The 25,654-nt window shown below is 37.6% G+C and overlaps 1 protein-coding gene and 1 pseudogene across 1 annotated transcript; both read left to right on the top strand.

Annotated features, from left to right (window-relative positions):
• Positions 1-274: 274 nt before the first annotated feature.
• Positions 275-4,813, top strand: LOC145519812 (olfactory receptor 13C3). The gene has a single exon (XM_081524580.1). It carries the CDS (start codon positions 3,824-3,826, stop codon positions 4,811-4,813), a length of 990 nt encoding a protein of 329 aa, XP_081380706.1. The 5' UTR covers positions 275-3,823.
• A 19,531-nt stretch (positions 4,814-24,344) lies between these two features.
• On the top strand, positions 24,345-25,307 carry LOC145519817 (olfactory receptor 13C9-like; annotated as a pseudogene).
• Positions 25,308-25,654: the final 347 nt, after the last annotated feature.

The raw sequence follows: 25,654 nt of genomic DNA, 5'->3' as shown, positions 1-25,654 counted from the left end.
ACAATTGTGTGGTAGTTTGAATGTTCTTTCGCCTTTCTTTGGGCTAGGAATGAAAACTGACTTTTTCCAGTCCTGTGGCCAGTGCTGAGTTTTCCAAATTTTCCAGCATATTGAGTGCAATACTTTCACAGCATCATCTTTAAGGATTTTAAATAGTTCAGCTGAAATTCCATCACCTCCACTAGTTTTGTTCATAGTGATGCTTCCTAATTGGCCTCTGTCATTTCATCTTGAAGAACTCCTTTTAGCATTTCTGGTAAAGTGAGTCGTGGTGCTAAATTCCTTCAGCTTTGTTTGTGTGGAAAAGTCATTATTTCTTCTTTATTTCTGAAGAATAACTTTGGCAAAGGTTGGTATTATCTGCAGTATAACTCAATAAACTTTCCTAAAACATTTAATTCAGTAATGAGTTATTTATCTACCTGAATTCATACCTTTAACTGCCCATTCTGTACTTCTCCCCCTCTTCCTCCTCTCTCTCCTGCTTACCCTCTTCCTCCTACTCTTTTTCTCTTTACTTTTGTGGCCTTAAACATATGGATTCCCTTTTGTGCTGTGAATTTATTTTATTGCTTTTCAGTATCTTTTTTCATTACAAAAATGGTGATGCCATCCCGCACAAAATCGACCTATCTAAAACAATGAATATAAAAAAAGCAAAAACATAAAATTTGTCATTGAATTCACAATGAATTGAATTGATCAATTGAATTGATTACTTTTCAATTCAAGCATTTCATTTTGATAATTTTCATTTGAATTAACATTATTTTGGTAATAATAATTTGAACTAAAATGCTCTCACATTTCATGAAATTACTTTGGTGAACATTTGCTCCTGTTTTCAAATGTTACATGGGTAGGCGAATGTCATTTCAATTTGGAGTTTTAGTTCAGCCACAGTTTTTTCCCAACACCACTCTTAATTGTGTCTGTGGGACAATGTCCCTAATGCACCAGAAGTTTCCCATTCCACTGATCTCTCATTCCAACTTTAAATTGCTTCGGGAACAGGGGAACAATTACAACTGTTGCATAACAAATATTTATTTTTTCACATCTGAGGAATCAAGCATTGTTTGTTGAACCTGATCTTAATTCAGAATGCTGACAGTAGGTATTGACAAGAAAAGTGGCAAGTTCTTTTAGGAGGTAGAAATAATTTATCAATAATAATGGTAAATCTTGATTGTCATGGCACTGTATCTTTTCAGTCTATAGTTAAAGCTATCATTTAGTAGTAATTTGTAATGTGAATAGCCTGATGAAATACAGGTATCAGTTCATCACTAAAATACAGCTGTGAATCATTATGACTATTACTATTTCATTATTATGCATACACTCTGTTAATCCTTAATTTACATATGCTATCTCATTATTTCCTAAAATTATTCCTCTAAGGAAAGTAAGGCAAATATTTTTATCATTTTACAAATGAGAAGACAGCTATAAACTAGAGGCAGAGAACCTCAAACCAAAGACTTTGATTCTAATCTGAGATGTTTTCCACTATACAAAACCCATGTCATATATATTTTTAATAAATATTAAATGATCCTCTATACTTACAATGCATAAATGGTAATAATTTATATAAGATGGTCGTTAGTATTGACTGAAAGATATAAAAAGCTAAAACCTGATGTTGATGAACAAATGTGACATGTTAAAGTTTTCCTGATCATTAATTCTCAAATACTGCATGCGAAAATTGCTTGAGTTTAGAAAATAAGCCTTCACCAATTCCGTCAGAACCCATCTATTATGTGCTGCCACTGTATTAGACTTAGGTGTAGAAGGATGAACAAGACAAATAAGCTCCTTCCCCCATGTCTCTCGTTACCTCACAATATAACAACATAAACAGTTTAAAGTGCTGGGAGCAGAAGTAAACCAAAGGTAGCAAAACAAGCCTAGTTCAAGGTGTGTTTTACTTAGTGAGAGATTTCTGCCTAGGATGGAAAAGCTTGGAACAGATGGCTGGAAGAAGCAGTTTAGATAGCCTCAGAGACATTGTCATTGCAATTGTCTGGAGAAGAAGGACAACAGTCTCTGCAGTACTGGATTCAAAGAGCCTGGTTAAAACATCTTCATGTATCCTGGTAAATCTGGCTGTCTTCTTCCATTTCTGTTAGTGATTGTTCTGATCAGGGTGTCCCTTATCCAATGCATCCTCTCACCAATTTCTGAGCCTCACTGGAGAGAATTTTGACTTGTCATGTGAAGTAGTATAGGATAAGTGTTGGATCTTTGCCTCCTTGTTCCTGGCACTGTTGAATGAAGGTCAATTTGACTTTGTGACCCTGACTATTCTAAAGTTCTCACTAAAAATAGCCTGCTGTTGACACATGATTTTTATATAAATGTCAATGCTACCAGTTAGGCAAAGTTGTAAGGTAAAGATAATGAACTATGAATATTGCTTGCTCCTGATTTTAGTTGTGTGACATCAGCCAAGTCAACTTATTTCAAGCCTAAAATATGACACACAAGATCCTGAAGTAAGAAATTGTTGCATAAATGAAATGAAGGTTTTTTTTCTCCTCTTTCTCTTCTTTAAGGAAAATTCTTTCCTTAAGCTGAACAAATAAAAATTTACAGTGTCATTTGGGCTAAAGTTTTCATCTCCAAAATTGAGATTTTATGTTTCCTTATTGTCTTTCTCTTCAAAGTTGTGATATTTCTGTTGTATATTCTTAATTAAATTATTCCTTAGTATGAATCCCTCTGTTGAATTGGATTTTTATGAAAAGATCAGTTTTCACATCCAGTCAGTAATGTGACAAACGCATTAATCTAAATATCTTAATTACTTTTATTATGTTTCTGCTAAAAGTCTCATAAAATCCTACCATGTGATGACTCATGTGTATACTAAAAGTAGCAGTGCTGTGAACTACACTTGATCTGAGCTTTGAGCTCCACTTTACTCTTTACTATGTAGTCAACCTTGGGAAAATTCCATTTTTTAATATTTGAAAAATGGGGATAGTATAAACAATGATTATATTCTGTTAAACATAAAATAGTACACATACCCATGTATACCTATTTATAAAAAATATTTAAACCTTTTTGCTGTGTTCTTAGGTTGACTGAAGTGAGTAAATTATGAAGATACACTCTGAAGCCACAGAGTAAAAATAAGTGAAGAGACTATGTAATGTTCTCCAAAGATTGTCTGTAACATTCGTGTGGAGCTGGTCTATGAGTGGTCTTGTCATAGGAACAGTCACATAAGAAACTAAGAAGAGCTGGAATATGAAATCAACAGATATCTGTGTTTAAACAGATATTGAATTTCAGTTTATGCTATTCAATTTATTATTACTAGTTGTCTATAAAACAATTAAGATGACTAATATATACTATGCAGTGTCAGGCATAGAAAGATGTATGCTCCCCAAAAATCAGGGTTTCTGTGAATTTTGACCATTGTGAATTGCCATTTAAAATTTCCAGTCCTATTGAGTGGTTTTTTGCCATCTCCACTTTTTACTTTCTAGGGCAGATGAAGTTAGGCTTATAATTACTAATTAGTCAGGAGTTCTAGAAACCTCAACCCAGAAACATGTCCTCAACAGCAGGAAAAGTTACTTCTATATGTTTCTTTGATCATAGGTAGATCTTTACATAGTGACAATGGCATAGATACTTTAATCATTTCCAATTTTATTGTATTTGGTTGATACACATTGTTGAAGATAACTTGATGTCAGGGCTTCAGGCAAACACCCCTTATAATGCATTCTTTAAAAACCAATTGTTCAGGTAATGTGTAACATGTAACACTTGTTTCCTGGCAGGGAATATATCTTATATGAGATCTTCCTTTGACATCCTGAAAACAGAGGACATGGAGAAAATTAACCAGACATTTGTGCTAGAATTTCTTCTTCTGGGTCTTTCTGAATACCCAAAGACTGAGATTGTTTACTTTGTTGTAATTCTAAGTATGTACCTAGTCACTCTAATTGGCAACTGTGTTATGATCACAGCAAGCATCTTTGATTCCCATCTTCACACCCCCATGTACTTCTTTCTGGGAAACCTCTCTTTTCTGGATATCTGCTATACATCTTCCTCTGTTCCTTCAACTTTGGTGAGCTTAATCTCAAAGAAAAGGAACATTTCCTTCTCTGGATGTGCAGTGCAGATGTTTTTTGGATTTGCAATGGGTTCAACAGAGTGTTTGCTCCTTGGCATGATGGCTTTTGACCGCTATGTGGCCATCTGTAACCCTCTGAGATACCATGTCATCATGAGCAAGGTGGTGTATGTCCTGATGGCTTCTGTGTCATGGCTCTCTGGTGGAATCAACTCAATTGTGCAAACATCTCTTGCCATGCAGTTGCCTTTCTGTGAGAATAATGTAATCAATCATTTCACATGTGAAATATTAGCTGTTCTCAAGCTAGCTTGTACTGATATATCTCTCAATATTATCACCATGATAGTATCAAATATGGCATTTCTAGTTCTTCCACTGCTGGTCATATTTTTCTCCTACATGTTCATCCTCTATTCCATCTTGAGAATGAACTCAGCTACAGGGAGACATAAGGCCTTTTCCACCTGCTCAGCACATCTGACTGTGGTAATTATATTTTATGGTACCATCTTCTTTATGTATGCCAAACCTAAGTCTCAAGAACTGCATGGAGAAAACAAGTTGCAAGCTTCTGACAAGCTCATTTCCCTGTTTTATGGTGTAGTGACTCCCATGCTAAATCCTATAATCTACAGCTTGAGGAATAAGGATGTAAAAGCTGCTATAAAGTATTTGCTAAACCAAAAACCTATCCAATAAGTATTTCAAAAAATGTAGACCTCTGTGTAATAGACACAAAGATGGACTTCTAGGTAAATAAATGTGACTCTTTTGGGGGAAAACATGGTTTAGGAGAGATTTTTATTCTTCCCTTCACTGACCTTACTCAGCTAGAATTACTCAGAACTATAGTTTGCTACCACCTTGGCTTCCAGTGTTTTCAGATTTCACAAGTACCATCAGTTCAGTTCAGTCACTCAATCGTTTCTGAATCTTTGCAACCCCATGAACTGCAGCACGCCAGGCTTCCCTGTCTATCACCAACTCCTGGAGTTCACACAAAACCATGTCCATTGAGTCGGCGGGGCCATCCAACCATCTCATCCTGTCGTCCACTTCTCCTCCTAGCCTCAATCTTTCCCAGCATCAGGGTCTTTTCAAATGAGTCAGCTCTTCGCATCAGGTGGCCAAAGTACTGGAGTTTCAGCTTCAACATCAGTCTTTCCAATGAACACCCAGGACTGATCTCCTTTGGGATGGACTGGTTGGATCTTCTTGCAGTTCAAGGGACTCTTTAAGAGTCTCCTCCAACACCACAGTTCAAAAGCATCAAATCTTCAGCGCTCAGCTTTCTTTGTAGTCCAACTCTCACATCCATACATGACTACTGGAAAAACCATAGCCTTGACTAGACAGAAGTTTGTTGACAAAGTAATGTCTCTGCTTTTTAATAGGCTGTCTAGGTTGATCATAACTTGGCTTCCAAAGAGTAAGCGTCTTTTAATTTCCTGGCTGCAATTACCATCTGCAGTGATTTTGGAGCCCCCCAAAATAAAGTCAGCCACGGTTTCCACTGTTTCCCCTTCTATTTGTCACTAAATGATGGGATCAGATGCCATGATCTTAGTTTTCTGAATGTTGAAAGTGATGCACTCAATATGCTAGCAAATTTGGAAAACTCAGCAGTGGCCACAGGACTGGAAAAGGTCAGTTTTCATTCCAATCCCAAAGAAAGGCAATGCAAAGAATGCTCAAACTATCGCTCAATTGCACTCATCTCAGACGCTAGCAAAGTAATGCTCAAAATTCTCCAAGCCAAGCTTCAACAGTACATGAACCGTGAACTTCCAGTTGTTCAAGCTGGTTTTAGAAAAGGCAGAGGAACCAGAGGTTAAATTGCCAACATCCGTTGGATCATTGAAAAAGCAAGAGCGTTCCAGAAAAACATGTGCTTCTGCTTTATTGACTACGCCAAAGTCTTTGACAGTGTGGATCACAACAAACTGGAAAATTCTGAAAGAGACGAGAATACCAGACCACCTGACCTGCCTCTTGAGAAATATGTATGCAGGTCAGGGAGCAACAGTTAGAACTGAACATGGAATGACAGACTGGTTCCAAATAGGGAAAGGAGTATGTCAAGGCTGTATGTTGTCACCCTGCTTATTTAACTTCTATGCAGAGTACATCATGCAAAATGCTGGGCTGGAGGAAGCACAAGCTGGAATCAAGATTGCCGAGAGAAATATCAATAACGTCAGATATGCAGATGATACCACCCTTATGCCTGAAAGTGAAGAAGAACCAAAGAGCCTCTTGATGAAAGTGAAAGAGGAGAGTGAAAAAGTTGGCTTAAAACTCAACATTCAGAAAACTTAGATCATAGCATCCAGTCCCATCACTTCATGGCAAATAGATGGGGAAACAGTGGAAACAATGACAGACTTTATCTTTTGGGGCTCCAAAATCACTGCAGATGGTAACTGCAGCCATGAATTTAAAAGACATCTGCTCCTTGGAAGAAAAGTTATGACGAACCTAGACAGCATATTAAGAAGCAGAGATATTACTTTGCTGACAAAAGTCCATATAGTCAAAGCTTTTGTTTTTCCAGTTGTCACATATGGACGTAAGAGCTGGACCATAAAGAAAGCTGAGAGCCGAAGAATTGATGCTTTTGAGCTGTGGTGTTGGAGAAGTGTCTTCAGAGTCCCTTGGACTGCAAGAAGATCAAACCAGTCAATCCTAAAGGAAGTCAGGCCTGAATATTCATTTGAGCAAGCTCCAGGAATTAGTGATGGACAGGGAAGCCTGGCATGCTGCAGTTCATGGCGTCACAAAGAGTTGGACGTGACTGAGCGATTGAACTGATATGAACAGACAACTATCTTCCATGAGTAAATCATGAACATTTTACCTGATTTTGAAGGATAAGTAATCTTTTTCCAAGTGCAAATTTGAGGACAGGCATCCCATGTGAAGAATACGGTAGGACAGCATTTTCAAAGGAAGATAGGGATTTGACTCTTGGGGCATGTTAAAAAGATGACAGGAGTCAGAACAAGGCTTAGGTATTTTATTTAATAAGGATACAGGAGATTTATTTTAACAATGAATAAATGATTAGAAAAGCTAATAAGATCGACCCAATATATAGATTTTGTGAATTCAGAATTAAGGCTTCCTTATATACTCTCACGTATTTGGATCTCTTAAAGTCCTGCTTGGCTCCTGCCCGACACTTAGAAGAGAGACACACTGCTATGGTTTTCCTGTAACATTCTTGGGAAAAAGCTCCTCATGAGGGTGTTAAGTGCGAGGGAGGATTCTTCTGCCCAATTTTACTTACAGCCTACTCCATATGGTTTTAAGAAACTGAAGTCAGGATAATGGATATGGGCCATTAGAGAGATTAACTTTTTTCATCATATAACTGAACATATCTATTGTGTTAACAAATGGAATAGATTATTTTTATGGATCCACATATATTGTTGCCCTTATTAGAAAAAAATGTAGTAGTTTCAAATGAAGACAAATATTTTTAGATTGTCAGATTTCTTCTAAATTGATCTACAATGTCTTGCCTAAGAGGATTCCATCTGTGTGTAATGAAAATATATCATTTATCCACAGACATGCATTTGTAAAGAAAACTGGATATTAGCTCTGTGTTTCAGACTTCTTGGTGGGACACACATGGTAAATAAAAGTTAAAGACCATAAAGATCTTCTGAAACAGACCCCAGTGATATCAAGGGGCAGGGGCCTGAGCTAAAAGCATGATTACTACCTTTGGTCAATGAAATATGCCACTAACACCAGGAAAATAATGTTCTTTCAAATTATATTGATGGCATAATCTCTGTGACCATATAGTATGATTTGCATATGGTGATCCAAATTTATGCTTAATGTCCAAGCATAATTGTTAAAAAACACTCTATTTCAGTCTCAGAAGTGTCCTAGTTTGGATTATAAGTGATGTCTGGCCCTTGTCACAGAGTAGAGTTGCTCAGAAATACTAGTTCTCAATTTCTACCAATCTGAGAAACTGGGGTATTCTAAGGGCTTCTTTCCTTTCTTTCTTTTTTAGAATTTTTAAACAAAAAGTTGGATGGTAGCAGTTTTGGGTGGTGAAAATTATGTTCTTAGTACTTAGCTCTTTTAGGTGTACCTATATTAAAAACCAGAGGCATTATTTTGCCAACAAAGTTTCATATATTCAAAGCTATGGTTTTTTCAGTGGTCATGTATGGATGTAAAAGTTGGCCCATAAAGAAGACTCAGCACTGAAGAACTGATGCTTTAAAATTGTGGTACTGGAGAAGACTCTTTAGGGTCCCTTGAACAGCAAGGAGATCAAACCAGTCCATCCTGAAGGATATCAACCATGAATATTCATTAGAAGGACTGACGCTGAAGATGAAGCTCCAATACATTGGCCACCTTATTTGAAGAGCTGACTCATTGGAAAAAACTCTGATGCTGGGAAAGATTGAAGGCAGGAGGAGAAGGGCAGGACAGAAGATGAGATGGTTGGATGGCATTGCCAGCTCAATGGTCATGAGTTTGACCAAACTCTGAGAGATAGTGAAGGACATGGAAGCCTGGTATGTTGCAGTCCATGGGGTCACAAATAGTCAGACATGGTTTAGTGACTGAACAACAATAGTCCATAAGGGGGATCCATGAAGGGGGAATTCACGAGGTTTCTGGTGGATCGCTTGCCCAAATTCCTGGACAGATATCCCTTCAGCTGTATTTGTCTGCCTTTCTTCCTTCTTCATTCCCTCCTATCTCTCATTATGGTTTCTTCTCAGAGAGCAATGGGTCCTTTCACCTGTAAAATGCATGGTAGGGGCGGTATCCTACTCACCATCTTCACCTACCACCTCCCCTGCCAGAAAGATTATGCTGACTCTGTGCCATTCCAGCCACTGCTGCCTCTGCTGTTTCTTCCTCTGGCACCACTCCTCTGGCTCTGAAGCCTCCTCTGAAGTTTAATCCATCCACCCAGGTGGCTCAGTAGTAAAGAACCCTCCTGCTGATGATTGAGCCACAGGAGACTCTGGTTTGATCCCTGGGTCAGGAAGATCCCCTGGAGGAAGAAATGATAGCCCACTCCCACATTCTTGCCTGGAAAATCCCATGGACAGAAGAGCCTTCCAGGCTAAGTCCATAGGGTTGCAAAGAGTCAGACACAACTCAGTAACTGAGCACCTAAGCACTTTCACATGTACAGATAGATGGATATCTTGGGTGTCTTGGTGGGTTGTGTAGAGCTTTTTTCATTTGTTTATGAGTGTCTAATTACTTGTAAAATTAAGTAATTTAATTTACCTAATTAAAGGAGAGGTAAAATAATGATTCATGGTGTTATGATACTGATGTTATTGCAAATCTTAGATTCTTTATCACCTCTATTCTGTTGTTTAACCCATTCTAAGAATTTTAGATTTCTGATATTATAAATTTTGGTTCTAGATCTCCATTTCTTTCTTTTTGTAGTTAATTCTTTACTGAGATTTGGTTTCTTTTCATCTCTTGTGAATATTTTTTTTCCTTTACTTTATCTAAATAGTTATTTGTTGTTGTTTAGTTGATCAGTCACATCCGACTCTTTGCAACCCCATGGACTGCAGCATGCTAGGCTTCCCCATCCATCACCAACTCTTGGAGCTTGCTCACACTCATGGCCATTGAATCAGTGATGCCATCCAACCATCTTGTCCTGATGTTGTCTGCTTCTCCTCCTGCCTCCAATGTTTCCCAGCATCAGGGTCTTTTCTAATGAGTCGGCTCTTCACATCAGGTGGCCAAATTATTGGAGCTTTAGCTTCACCATCAGTCCTTCTAATGAATATTCAGGATTGATTTACTTTAGGATTGACTGGTTTGATCTCCTTGTAGCCCAAGGGACTCTCTCAAGGGTCTTCTCCAACACCACAGTTCAAAGGCATCATTTCTTCAATGTTTAGCCTTGTTTATGGTCCAACTCTCACATCCACACATGACTACTGGAAAAACCATAGCTTTGACTAGACAGACCTTTGTCGGCAAAGTAATGTCTCTGCTTTTTAATACACTGTCTAGATTTGTCATAGCTTTTCTGCCAAGAAGCCACTTCTTTTAATTTCATGGCTACAGTCACCATCCACAGTGATTTTTGAGCCCAAGATAATGAAGTCTGTCACAGTTTCCATTGTTTCTCCATCTGCCATGAAGTGATGGGACCAGAAGCCATGATTTTAGTTTTTTGAATGTTAAGTTAAGCCAACCTTTTCACTCTCCTCTTTCACTTTCATCAATAGTCTCTTTAGTTCTTCTTTGCTTTCTGCCATAAGGGTGGTGTCATCTGTGTATCTGAGGTTATTGATATTTCTCCTGCCAGTCTTGATTCCAGCTTGTGCTTCATCCAGTCTGGCATTTCGCATGATGTACTCTGCATATAAGTTAAATATGCAAGGTGACAATATACAGCCTTGGTGTATTCCTTTCCCAGTTTGGAACCAGTCCATTGTTCCATGTCAAATTCTAACTGTTGCTTCTTGACCTGCATTTAGTTTCTCAGGAGGAAGGTAAGGTGGCCTGGTATTTCCATGTCTGTAACAATTTTCCACAGTTTGTTGTGATCCACACAGTCAAAGGCTTTAGCATAGTCAGTGAAGCAGAAGTAGATGCTTTTTTGGAATTCTCTTGTGCTTTTTCTATGATCTAACACATGTTGGCAACTTGATCTCTGGTTCCTCTGTCTTTTCTAATCCAGCTTGAATATCTGGAAGTTTTCAGTTCATATACTGTTGAAGCCTGGCTTAGAGAATTTTGAGCACTACTTTGCTAGTGTGTGAAATAAGTAAAATTGGGTGGTAGTTTGAACCTTCTTTGGCATTGACTTTCTTTGGGATTGCAATGAAACTGATCTTTTCCAGTCCTGTGGCCACTTCTGAGTTTTCCATATTTGCTAGCATATTGAGTGCAGCACTTTCACAGCATCATCTTTTAGGATTTGAAATAGGTCAGTTGGAGTTCCATCACCTCCACTAGCTTTGTTAGTTGTGATGCTTCCCAAGGCCCATTTGACTTTGCACTCCAAGATGTCTGGTTCTGAGTAAGTGATCACACCATCATGGTTATCTGGGTCATTAAGATCTTTCTTGTATAATCCTTCTGTGTATTCTTGCCACTTCTTCTTATACTAGTTGCTTTGTCATGCTTTCTGAAAATTTCAGCATTTGGACTATCACAGAGTTGGTTTCTGTTGATTGACTTTATTTTGGGAATGTGTGACATATTTCTCATTCTTTATATGATGAGTAATTTGGGGTTGTATTTTGGATAACGTGATATTGTGGAGACTCTGAATTCCATTAACTTCCTATGACTACTAGTGTGTTGGTCTTGTGATGAACGTGGTTTGCCTGAAATTGCAAAGCAGGTCTTTTTGTTAAGAGTTGATATTTGAGTTCAACATGTACTTTATTTTCATCTCTGGCTGACTTGTACATACATGGCACGGGAGTCAATTACAGAACTTGATCAAGATTTTAACGTAGAATTTGATGCTTCCTCTTCTCTACCTCACCTTTGTGGGATTTCTCACTTACATTACAATGGTTGTTTTCCCAGAAGATTGCTAGCTTTTCCAGAAAGAGTGCCAGTTTAATATCAGAGTTTTGTTTTTTTTTCCCCACTCCATACAATGCTTAGCTCAGCCTATAGCCATACAAATGTGAAACTCACACAAAAACATTACTTCTTCTCAGCAATTTTTTTGATACTTTGTGCAAAGCTTATAGTTGTCATCTCTGATATGCTTGAGTCTTATAGGAGCTTATTCAGCCACAGTGAGCACAACAGAAATCAGAAGTCCGCTGCTTCATATTGTATGACTAGAAGGTTTACATCTCTTCCTTTCTATGAGATGATCCCCTTTCTAATTCATTAACTGATCATACTTAATGTTATTTCCTAGTATACATCAAAGCGAAGTAATGCTTATATTTGAGATGGAGAATATGCTACAGTGAATTAGGAATTTGAAATATTCCTGAGGCTAGAGTTGAGCATACCATAAGGGTTAAACAGTAAAATATAACTTAATAGTCAAGTTTAATATTGTCCTGCTAAGTGTTAAATGTGGCATTATTTGAAAACATCTGGCTCATAGGAAGGCCTCATTACATTTTGTAGCTTTCTTTTTCCTATCTTCCCTTTTAGTCTCTTTGCACGCCAAGTCGCCCCATCATCCATTCCTTCCTTGATCAGGTAAAATGAAGGCTGAACTCCAGAGTTTACTTCCTTCGGCCAACACCTCCTATTTGCTCACTTACTGCTAGTACTTCCTTCAATTTCCACCTTTCTTAAATGTAGACCCCCAGCAATTCATGATTAGCTACCCTATTTTTCAAATCTCAGAGAATAAATGAGGATGGTGAGTGATTTATACATAAAATGTACTAGGTAAAAAACATAACTAGGAAATTCATATATGCTATTTTAAAGTTCCTTATAATTAAGTAACAATGGTGAAAAGTGCAACATAAGATTGTCTCTCACTGTCCCTTTCAGATACAGATAACCAGGAATCCTTGCTTAACTTCCTTATTTTCAAAAACCAGAGAGCAAATCAGTAATGCAATAAGTGGAAGATGAGTATAATTTAATTAACGTATAAGATCTACTATGTGGTGTGCTAGGTGTCATATATATATATATACACCATCTTTTAAAATTTTTTCACTAGTTAATAATGATAGATTATGTTAGTGTATGTAGTGATTTTGGGTTGGCTTCTTCTTTCATTTATTCAACACTGTGTAAGTGCCTGGTATGTGCTGGGGATTCATTATGGATATGAATTTTCCCTACTATTAAGGATTATCACCAGATAATGTATGATAGATAAGAAAATTTAGGCTTGAATAAAAATCACACAGGTCATACATGGTGGCCAAGACTTGAACCGATTGTATGCCTATATTTCCTATATTACTTTTAGAATACACTTGAGGAATAGGTAAAATATGAAGAGATATTTCAGAAGGATAGGAACTGTGAGAATTTCTTAAAAAGTGAAAAAAAAATTTTTCTATTAGTCATGCGGTCATTTCTCTGGAAGATGATTATAGTTTTGATTCTGAAGTTTTATTTTGAATCAGGAAAATCTCCCCACTTGTGGAAATAAAAACAGCAAAGAAAATCTTTATCTTCCAAGGAATTTTGATAGCATTCTTATCGTCAGCATATATGTAGAGTTAATTTAAAATTTGTTCTTAAAAATAAAACCTAAGTTTATAGTGCAGAATTGGAGCAGAAATACAAAATCAGAGGGTCAATGAGATCTTAAGAAACACTACCATATCTTTACATTAGTCATTCACAGGGGACATTTTTGACCTCTTCAGTATGTTCTACTCCGTCCTTTATCTCCCCTTGTTCTATCCTGCATTTAAAGATTATGTTCTCTTTTACAAAAGCATGTGAAATCATGGTTTAGGGGATGAATAGTATATAAAGTTCATTTCTCTTATTTTCTTGTGTAGTATTTTAGATACTTTGACTTCTATTTTAACCATTTTTTCCATTTAAATTATTTCAGCAACGAACAACTGCCCCCTACTTTTAGTTAAATTGGCATTGGACTTTGGACAGAGAATAGTGAGTGATAGTGTGCCACTGGGAAGATTTCAGAAGCTAAGTGGTTACAGCATAAAATAAAAATTGCTGGTGTAGGTAAGGGTAAGAGTAGCATAGAGGAGGGAGCAACTAACATAAGCGAGTATTGGGAGGATTTGCCAATAGAGGATACAGATAGAGATAGAGGATGTATCACTTGACTTATTTCTTCTGTTATTGCTACGATTCTACTAGAGAAGGAGAAATTTAGTAATGCAGAGGAAATAGTGTGCATTATTGTCCTTAGGTGAGAAAGAACATGAAATAATTGGGTAACCACACTGAATGTAGGACAGTATGTGTGAAGGAATGGGGGCAATGTGGGCAGGAAACCAGAAGGTGAAATATGTGGTTCAAAATGTAGGCTGAGGCAGATGAGGTCTCTGGGTAAAAAAAAATGTCAAAAGTATTTCAGATAAAGGGTACTGAAAATGTATGTGTTGGGTTTTCTGGAAAAGACTTAATTTTAAATATGTTTTTTGTCTTGTCCTCATAAGTTTACTTGAATTTCTTAGACTACTTAATGTTTACTTTTATGAGATCACAGTTGTTTTCAGAACATGGTATAATTAGACTTGTGATATTGACATTTCTAACTCTGAATTTCTATAATTCTATGTATGACTTTCCTTTGTTCTGTTTATATTTAAAACCCTTGCCTCAAAACATGACAGCTTGTTTTGTTCATAAACTCAAAGATGTCAGTTTCTTATTGTTTTCTCCAGAAACAGTGCTTACTTGCTGTTTTTCTTATAGGACTTCCTTGTTCCTCAGGCTACAGATGATAGGAGTGATCATAGGGGTGACTACACCATAGAACGACTTCACTTTCACTTTTCCCTTTCATGCACTGGAGAAGGCAATGGCAACCCACTCCAGTATTCTTGCCTGGAGAATCCTGTGGACAGGGGAGCCTGGTGGGCTGCCGTCTATGGGGTCGCATAGAGTCGGACACGACTGAAGCAACTTAGCAGCACACCATAGAATAGGGTAATCAGTTTGTTCGAGTCATTTCTGGAACTTTAGCTGCATGCACATGAATAAAATTGTCTCATAAAACACAAATAACCACTGTTACGTGGGCTGAGCAGGTAGAAGGGGACTTTTTCTTTCTTCAGCTGAACTGATTCTCAGTAACAGCACAGACGATGAAAATACAGGAAACAAATTAGCAGTAATGGAGCAAATAAAAATATTGCATTGTATAACATTATTATATTCTCATTCAAGAAAATACTTAATGCAGACAGCTTTAATAAAGGCAGTATTTCACACACAAAAAACTATTACTTCTATTCTTTCACAAAAGAATACTCATAATGTGAGTATATTTTGTGCCAATCCATTGAGAAAGGTTAGTCCCCAGGAGATAGCTGTCAGCTAAACACAAAGTGTCCTGTTTATGATGATGAGTTATCTCAGAAATTTGTTGATGGCCATGTAGAAACCATATGTCATCACTGCTAGGAACACACACTCTGTGGACCCCATTATATAAAGAGATAGACATTTATATAATTGTTTGTTGTTGTTATGGTTTAGTTGCTAAGTCGTGTATGACTCTTTTGCAACCCCCTGGACTGTAGCCTGAGAGGCTCCTCTGTCCATGGGATTTCCCAGGCAAGAATACTGGAGTTGGTTGCCATTTCCATCTCCAGGGGATCTTCCTGACCCAAGGATCGAACCCATGTCTCCTGCATTGCAGGTGGATTCTTTATCACTGAGTCACCAGGGAAACCCATATATATATATAACATAGGCTACTAATGAGATAATTTTTTCAATAATGGGAAGAGGAGACAAATAAGGATGTGTACCACATATCCAGGAAGGGGAGACTACCAAAAAGAAGTCCATGATGTCCATGGTGTGTGGAGAAGCGGTTCTTAGAAGGTTAAGAAGACTAAGGTGCTGTTCTCCAGGATTACCAGGCACATCAGTAAAGATATGACAAAAAGAAATTTTTGTCAGTTCCTTGGTACTCAGAAAGGTCTCTCAGAATGAACTCAGTTTCAATTTTCTAGTTGCTCCTTTCCATTTTTCTTTTTCATTCTTGAAATGACTCAGATAACAAAATAGCACATGATTTAAGTGAGTGGTCCCATGTTACATTTAAGATGTATTAATAATTGGGGCAGAGGGTGTAACAACTATGTGAGCACTAGCTGGAGTAGTGGTAATAGCAGTGAGATCAGCTCATGGTATTCATCTTCTAGCCCACAGAGCAGCTGACCAACACTGGTAACTTATTAAAAAAACAAACTGCTGTATTCCGTATCCTGGGATTGTGATATACAAAGTCTTCAGTGAGGAAAATGATTTGCATTTTTTGTAAATAACTGTTAAGAGATAGGCTAAAAAATAGTAACTAAAATTTCTCTGTCCAAAAGTAAAAGAATAATTCCATTTGCTTGAAACATTTTTCTGATGTGACTTATCTGGGTGCTTCACTTAACTAATGTTGGACATAGGATTTTGAGACCCACTTGTGACTTTAGGAGAAGAAAGGAAGAAATGGTTAAAGAGCTCTGTTCTTGTGAAGGAAGCTTAACCACACAGAAGCAGAACATGTCCAGAAAGCAGTTCCTTCTAATCAGGTCAACTTCAGAAACAGTGCTGTTGGACACCCAATTTTTGTTTTACCTAGGTTAGTGGTTTAGTGGTGAACAACTTGTGTTCACTATTTGGGTGAAGCAGTTCAAGGAAAGGTGAGCACTATGTGCAAGAATGACTGAGAGCACCTGGGATGGCTGAGAGCATACGGCCTTTCTGCTATATTTTCAACAGACAGAGTCAGGACAAAAATATCAGAATATGTTAATGGTTTAGGGGTTACAGCAGTATGTAGTAATAGATTCAAAGTGAGATAAGATACATTTCCAAGACTTCTGGCTGCTTATTTGAAATACAATAATGGATCTGATATAATTAAGCCTTTAAGGCATTATTCCTGAAGTTTTCAAAAAAATTTTTTTTTTTTTTTTTTACCATTTTTCCCCTGAGGATTTTAAACTTATGGCTTGGAAAATTGCATGAGTCCCTGAGAGCAAGAAATATTTAAGTTTCCTTGCTGAGCCTAGAGAACATTTAAAGAATTTCCTGGGTCATCACAATGGGGCAGTATTTCTACTTGGGTTTGAAGGACAAGGAAAATCTTTCATTTTCTCAAATATTCATTTTTTTCTTTGTACTAGCAGAACCAAAATATACTCCCTTTGTAAACAGTCAAATTTGGCTCTAATGTATGGAAGCTTTTGAAACAATTTTAATAGAATGTTTGCTATCAATAGTTTTCCGAGATGTTTGGTGACATTATAGCTCCTCAGTGGTAGCATGTTCAGAAATTTATCAACATCATGGAAAATTTTGTATGATAGACTGCAAATAGAAGACCAGTGCAAAACTATCTGCTGTGTTGCAGCCTAAGTGGCAACTCAACCTTCCATTTAAGGTAATTGCTGAAAACATACTAATAACATACATTCAAAGGATATCAGTTAAGTGAACTGAGTTGAAGTAAGCCATGTGCTTTTGTAATAGAGTATTTCTTACTATGAAGCATCCATAGGGAATAGGAATATAAAACATTCTAAGATTATATTATCTTCAATATACTGAAATGCAGAAAAATAAAAAAAAATATGACCAAAAGAGTAATTTGAAATCTGAAATAATAATTTGAATATCCAAAAAAGCTGGGCATTTAGATTGAGTCCATCTTACTGGGAATAAAGATTCATTTAATCAGAATATAGTTTTCTGGTCCTTGGTACAGTATAAGTGCATACATGTCTACTGGTGTCATTTACTGGTACAGTGAAGTTGCTGTGAAATAGACAGCAGATTTGCACTCTTATCCAGGACATATAGTAGGGTGGCATCACCAAAGTTCAAATTCTGTACTAGTTTACCTCATGGCACCAATTCAGTTTTATTTGGTTCAGCTTACAAATGTTTTTCCAGCTTTAATAATGAACAGATATATAGTCCATGTCCTGGAGCCTCTCACTGGGGGTGCTATTTGGAAAACTTTGTTACTTATTCTTGAATACATCTTCTGGTTTGTGTGAAAAGGAAATGAAGAGAAATAGTGAGTCCCTTGACTAACAGGAAATAATTTTGACTTTCATAGTTATTTGTGCATGAGTATTTTGGGAATTGTTCAGAGAAATTTTAATTTTTTGTGTTGTTGCTGGTGGTGCATTTCTATAGTAACTTTAGATATAATATTTGTCACACACACACACACACACACATACACACACTCACTCATTTAACTTTTAACAGAATGAATTGAAATAGTCTTTTAAAAAATGTCAACCTGTGAGTTCCTGGTTTTAAATGGTGCTGGCCTTTGCTATAGTGGTAAAACACTCTTCACTATCAAGTGAGAAGGGTTTGATAAAACATGCATCAATATCATATCATGTTGCGATGAAAATTATACATGGTTGGTTGAGTAAGAAGAGACCTGATACCTGAACATGTATGACTGATAAAAATTTAAAGGTACTTTTGTAGGCGTGTGAAACTGGGACAGAAATGTGAAAAACTTGAAAAAAATGAACAAGTCAATGGAAGATGAAGGAAACCAAAATAGTGTTTACCATATGCCAGATGCTTTTACGCATGTAAAAATTCTCTCTCCCAAGAACATCACAATGAGGCTATTAAAATCCCCGTGGTATAGGTAAGAATATTGAGACATTAAAATTCAGTAAATTGTCCAGGGTCACAACTAATAACTGGCCCTGTTAGCAGAGAGCGTATGGATGAAGGACCCTATCCCTGTAGTCACTGCTGGCCAGAGACAGGCTTATTCCATAGAGAAGTCGTGTATAGTGTGTGTTCATATGTTCTTCACAAACACAGAGGCTGGTCACCAATCCAGTACATTTACGAGAGGGTTTCAGCGAGCCCTGAGTTGAGCAGCATGGACTAAAGCTACAGCTTTTAGTGGTTTGAGCTACCAGGTAGGATAATTTGGCAAGAGATAAAGTTGGGAAAATAGGAAGTGGAGGCCTTCATAGCAGAGGCCTTCATAGCTGTTTCTTCAGCACAGACTTGCCATAGGCCCTCGGCTTGGGTAGTGCTTTGAGCTTCTGCCTGTCCACTGTGAAGGTCATCTCAAAGCATGTTTCCCTCCAAACTTGATAGCTGCCTACTCCTCTCTATATTTGGGGCTATGGAGAGTGTAGTTACATTTATTGTGATATAATATTTTTAACATCTTGTGACTTCATGCTAGAATTTTTATATTGTCTTTAGAACCTTTTCACAGAAATATTAAAGCACATCTGCATATTAGTAAAAAAATCTCAACTTCATACCAAAAAAATGGATATTCTTTCCAATAGACATAGTGAGTTTACAGAGTAAAACTGCTTGTTAGTCATCATTTACCAGGTAATTTGGAGAAGGAAATGGCAACCCACTCCAGTATTCTTGCCTAGAGAATTCCATGGGCAGGGGAGCCTGGTGGGCTGCTGTCCATGGGGTCGCACAGAGTTGGACACGACTGAAGCAACTTAGCATGCAAGCATGCATGCACCAGGTAATTGGTTCTTGAGTGCCTTTGTTTATCACCTAGAATTAAGAAAGCTAAATCTGGGACTCAGAGTAAAAGAAGCATACATCTTTAGGGAATAAAAATATCCAAAAGCATGAAAAGTTAGATTGATTGAAGTATGGGAAATAGGATGAAAGGGGAAGTACCCTAATAGTGGCCCGATACAGGTACATCAGAGGAGAGGATGGCAAAACACTCCAATATTCTTGCCTTGACCACCTCATGAACACTATGAAGTGGCAAAAAGATACGATTCTGAAGATGAGCTCCCCAGGTCAGAAGGTGTCCAGTGTGTTACTGAGGAAGAGCGGAAGGGCAATTATTAGTAGCTCCAGAAAGAATGAAGCAGCTGGGACAAAGAGGAAATGACATTCAGTTGTGGATATGTCTGGTGGTGAAAGTAAAGTCCGATGCTATAACCAACAATACTGTGTAGGAACCTGGAATGTTAGGTCCATGAATGAAGGTAAATTGGAGGTGGTCAAGCAGGAGATAGAAAGAGTGAACTGTGACATCTTAGGAATCAGTGAACTAAAATGGATGGGCTGGGCGAATTTAATTCCGATGACAATTATATCTACCGCTCTGGGCAAGAATCCTTTAGAAGAAATGGAGTAGCCCTCATAGTCAACAAAGAGTCTGAAATTCAGTATTTGGGTGCAGTCTCAATGACTGAATGATCTCTGTTTGTTTTGAAGGTAAACCATTCAACATCACAGTAATCCATGCCTATGCCCCAACTACTAATGCCAAAGAAGATGAAGTTGACTGGTTCTAACAAGGCCCCCAAGACCTAGAACTAATACCAAGATAAAGATGTCTTTTTCATTATTGGGGACTGGAATGCCAAAGTAGGATGCCAAGAGATACCTGGAGTAACAGGAAAGTTTGGCCTTAAAGTACAAAATAAAGCAGGGCAAAAGCTACAGAGTTTTGTCAAGAGAACACACTGGCAAATAACCTCTTCCAACAACACAAGAGACAACTCTACATATGGATATCACCAGATTATTAATACAAAAATCAGGTTGCTTATATTCTTTGCAGCCAAAGATGGAGTAGCTCTATACAGTCAGCAAAAACTAGACCTGGAGCTGACTGTGACTCAGATCATGAGCTCCTTATTTCAAAATTCATACTTAAATTTAAGAAAGTAGGAAAAACAACTAGGTCATTCGGGTATGACCTAAATGAAAACCCTGAAGATTATTATACAGTGGAGGTGAAGAATAGATTTAAGGCATTAGATTTTGTACACAGAGTGCATCTGTAATGCATTTAGAAGCATTACTATGAATAAAGCTAGTGGAGGTGATGGAATTCCAGCTGAGCTATTTCAAATCCTAAAGGATGATGCTGTTAAAGTGTTGCACTCAAAATGCCAGCAAATTTGGAAAACTCAGCAAGACTGGAAAAGTTCAGTTTTCATTCCAACCCCCAAGGGCAATACCAAATAATGTTCAAACTACCATACAATTGTGCTCATTTTACATGTTAGTAAGGTTATGCTCAAAATCCTTCAAGCTAGGTTTCAATAACATGTGAACCAAGAACTTCTAGATGTACAAGCTGGGTTTAGAAATGGCTGAGGAATAAGAGATCAAATTGCAAATATTCAGTGGATCACAGAGAAAGCAAGGGAATTTCAGAAAAAAACATCTACTTCTGCTTCACTGACTACATGAAAGCCTTTGACTGTGTGGATCACAACAAACTGGGAAATTCTTGAAGAGGTGGGAATACGAGGCCACATTACCTGTCTCCTGAGAAACCTGTATGCAGGTCAAGAAGCAACAGTTAGAACCAGACATGAAACAATGGACTTGTTCAAAATTGGGAAAAGAGAACAACAAGGCTGCATATTGTAACCTTGCTTATTTAAATTTTATGCAGAGTACATCATGTGAAATGCTGGGCTAGGTGAATCACAAGCTGGAATTAAAATTGCCAGGAAGAATCTCATCAACCTCAGATATGCAGTTGATACCAATCTAATGGCAGAAAATGAAGAAGAACTAAAGAGCTTATTTATGAGGGTCAAAGAGGAGAGTGAAAAAACTGGCTTAAAACTCAACATTCAAAAAATGAAGCTCATGACATCTGGTCTCATCACTTCATGGCAAATACAAGGGTAGAAAGTGGAAGCTGTGATAGATTTTCTATTCTTAGGCTCCAAAACTGCAGCCATGAAATTTAAAAAAAAATGCTTGCTCCTGGAAAGGAAAGCTATGACAAACTAAACAGTTTATTAAAATCACTTGGTCAACAAAAATCCATATAGTCAAAGCTGTGATTTTTCCAGTAGTCATGTACAGATGTCAGGGTTGGACCATAAAGAAGGTTGAGTGTTGAAGAACTGATGCCTTCAAATTGGGGTGCTGGAGAACACTATTGAGAGCTCCTTAGACTGCAAGGAGATCAAACCCTAAAGGAAGTAAACCCTAAATATTCATTGGAAGGACTGATATTGATGCTGAAGCTCCAGTACTTTGGCCACCTAATGCAAAGAGCCAACTCATTGGAAAAGACTCTGATGCTGGGAAATATTGAGGGCAGGAGGAGAAAAGGGGTCAGAGGATGGATTATTGGATGGCATCACCAACTAATTGGAAATGAATCTGAGAAAACTTTTGAGATAGTAAAGGACAGGTGGGCCTGATGTGCTGCAGTTCATGGGGTCGCAAAGAGTCAGGCACTGCTTAGCAACTGAACAACAGCAAGCACATACAAGCTGTTTGCATAGTTCCAAAATTGTTAAAGACTAAATGCACCAATTACTTGAGTAAGGAGAAATGGTCTATATGTTAAGTGCCTGTGTGACTGGTAAATGAATTAGAGCAGTTTCAGTGGATTCTGTGACCATGAACAATATTACTGGAAATGTGTATGTGTGTGTCTGTGTGTGTTGAGGGAGAGAGGTGCTGTTTCTGAGGAAACTTTAAAAGGAATGGCCTGAGGCTTTAATGAGGCAAGGTATTTGGATGCAGGGCCTATTGTTTGTGCTCTCTGGGTGGTGGCAGTTGGTGTCTCCCTGAGGAATCACTTCAAGTGAGATCTGTCAAAGAATCGACCTGTTGGAAGATGTGTCTTTTTGGTCACAGTCTTTCTGTGTGTCCCCTTCCATTGGACTTAAGCAGCAGCCAATTAAAATGGCGGTTAAATGTGTTTGCAATACAAGTCACAGACTTACAGACAGTATATTCAAGTCATATATCTGATAACATTTCATATTCAGACTAGATAAAGAATTCTCAAGCTGCAATGAAAATAAATAACCCAATTAAAAATGAGCATAACACATGAATGATGCTTTACTAAAGAGAACATAAGGGTGGCAAAACCCCAAAACAATAGTCATTAAGGAAATGACTATGATATTATATCCCCACATATCTAGTAGAATGGGTAAAAAATATATATAGTGACAATACCAATTGTTGATCAGGATGGGAAGCAAATCGAACTCTTATTTGTTGAAATTGAAAAATGACACAACCACTCTAGAAAGCTGTTTGACAGTGTCTTATAAAATTAAATATTCATGTCATATATCATCTAGTATGCTATCCCTTGATTTTTACCCTAAAAAATGGCAACTTGTGTTCACACAAAAATCTGAGCATAAAAGTCTATAACAGCCTATTCATAATTACCCCAAACTGGAAAGAACCCAAATGTCTTTCAACAGGTAAATAGATAAACTGTATCAGTACAATATCAATCAATATCAATACAATGAAGTACTACTCACCTATAACAACTTTAATGAATCTCAAAGGATTTATGATAAGTGAAAGAAGCCAGATAGCAATGACTCATGTGATTCCTTTTATATGGCATTCTGCAAAAGGTTAAACTATAGGGATCAAAAACATATACATCTTCGCCAGGATTTATGAATGGATGAAATGAGTGATTATTAACCCCCTAAAACAAAGGGATTTTAGGGTGAGAGAAGAATTCTATGTTTTGATTACTGTGATAGTTACATGAATCTGTATACGTGTTAGAATTCATAGAGCTATAAGCTGAAAGAGACAAAATTTTTCTGTATATTTTACTGCCTGATAATTTAAAATAAAATTCAAAAAGTCACTCTATATCTCACCAAGAAAGGTATTTGCATTGTAAGAAGACTTTAGATTACTGGGCTTCACATGAATTGCAACTTTTTTTTTTTTTTTTTTGGCAATTAGGCAGTCAATAACCACTGCTGCTGCTGCTAAGTCGCTTCAGTGGTGTCTGACTCCGTGCGACCCCATAGACAGCAGCCCACCAGGCTCCCCCGTCCCTGGGATTCTCCAGGCAAGAACACTGGAGTGGGTTGCCATTTCCTTCTCCAGTGCATGAGAGTGAAGCCGCTCAGTCGTGTCCGACTCTTGGCCACCCCATGGACTGTAGCCTACCAGGCTCCTCCATCCATGGGATTTTCCAGGCAAGAGTACTGGAGTGGAGTGCCATTGCCTTCTCCCAATAACCACTAGTTGGGTTTATTGCTAACCATTCTGTCATCAGATTGACACACTTCTTTCAGTGTTTCAGTATGCAATGGGTTACTGTTGATCCTCCTCACCCAGGAGCTAGGCTGCCTAACTCTCAGATAATTATGGGCTACAAGCAGGCTTGAATTTGAGCCCAGGTTTTGCTACACATCAGTTATAAGACTTTAGACTTTAACTGTCTTAGTTTAACTTAGATAAGATTCTTATCTTTAAAGTGATATATATTGTGAAGTTTAAATGAGATAATGCGTGGAAGAAAACCTCATACACAGTTGCCGGTTCACAAAGAGTGATCTGTACAATAGTTTCTCCCTCATATTTCTCTTCTTGTATTATTCCTGTATTATTTACTTCTTTATTCCCTTACACCTTCTCTCTTCTTCCCCTTCCTTATTTTCTTTCTTCCCTCTTTTCATTAGGTTCAGAAAAATTTCTGCATTTGAAAGCTTCTTCATTTGTTCATTGATGAACTTGGACTTATCATAGTAAATAAACTTAAAAAAAATTATTTGAATTCTTCCAGGTAAAAGAGAGATGTAAAATGGTGTGGGAAAACAAAACCATTCTGGTGAAATTGAAATTTTTTCTGAAGGGGCTTTCTGGTTATCCAAGGCTTGAGCTACTCTTTTTTTGTGCTAATCTTAATAATGCATGTGGTCATCCTTCTGGGAAATGGCACCCTTATTCTCATCAGCATCTTAGACTCCCATCTTCACACCCCTATGTACTTCTTCCTGGGGAACCTCTCCTTTCTGGACATCTGCTACTCCACCACTCCCATTCCCCCCGTGCTGGTGAGCTTCCTCTCAGAAAAAAAGACCATCTCCTTCTCTGGCTGTACTGTGCAGATGTTCCTTGGCTCGGCCATGGGGACAACAGAGTGTGTGCTCCTGGGCATGATGGCCTTTGACCGGTATGTGGCTATCTGTAACCCTCTGAGATATTCTGTTATCATGAACAAGGCTTCCTACGTGCCCATGGCAGCTGGCTCCTGGTTTACAGGGATTATCGACTCTACTGAATGAACTGCAATTGTGGTACAGTTGCCCTTTTGCAGGAATAATGTCATTAATCATTTCTCCCATGAAATTTTGGCTGTCATGAAACTGGCTTGTGCTGACATCTCAGGCATGCATTCATCATGTTTGTGGCTACGACATTGTTCACATTGATACCCCTTCTCTTGATTGTCATCTCTTACTCATTAGTCATTTCCAGCATTTTGAAGATCCACACTTCTGAGGTGAGAAGCAAAGCCTTCTCTCCCTGCTCTGCTCATCTGACTGTGGTTATAGTATTCTTCAGAACTATTTCCTTCATGTATATGAAGCCCAAGTCTTAAGAGACACTCAATTCAGATGACATGGATGCTACTGACAAACTTATAACTGTGTTCTATGGAGTGATGACTCCCATGATGAATCCTTTAATCTACAGTCTCAGAAACAAGGATGTGAAGGAAGCAGTAACACATCTATTTAATAGAAGTTTATTCAGCAAGTGAATGGAAGAAGTATAGGATTGGAAACATGTTTGACAGTGTTGAAACTTGAGAATTATGTAGTGTTTTGGTTATCTTGACTTCTTTTTGTATTTTTTATATTTTAACTTTTTTATATTTTAAAAATTCAATAATGGCAAATTGCTTTCCAAAGTTATTTCATGCTCTTTATAAAAAATTTGCAAGATACAAGACAGTAGAATGAGAAGAAGAGAGAGATCACCTGTTACTCTAAAACTTTATGAATATGCTATATTCATTGCAGTATTGGCATTGTGTGTTATATGCCCTTTTATGTTCACTTTTTATGCAACATTATTTTATAAGCATTACTTCATTAAATCTTTCAA

Source organism: Giraffa tippelskirchi, chromosome 1 (assembly GCF_054371585.1).
Source record: "Giraffa tippelskirchi isolate mGirTip1 chromosome 1, T2T-mGirTip1v1.2.pri, whole genome shotgun sequence".
Taxonomy (NCBI): domain Eukaryota; kingdom Metazoa; phylum Chordata; class Mammalia; order Artiodactyla; family Giraffidae; genus Giraffa; species Giraffa tippelskirchi.
Note: the sequence above shows the minus strand (reverse complement) of the source record. Positions and strands in the feature narration are given on the sequence as shown.

What these genes read in the sequence shown, in the direction of transcription:
- LOC145519812 (XM_081524580.1), top strand. Translation starts at nt 3,824, where the DNA reads ATGAGATCTTCCTTTGACATCCTGAAAACAGAGGACATGGAGAAAATT.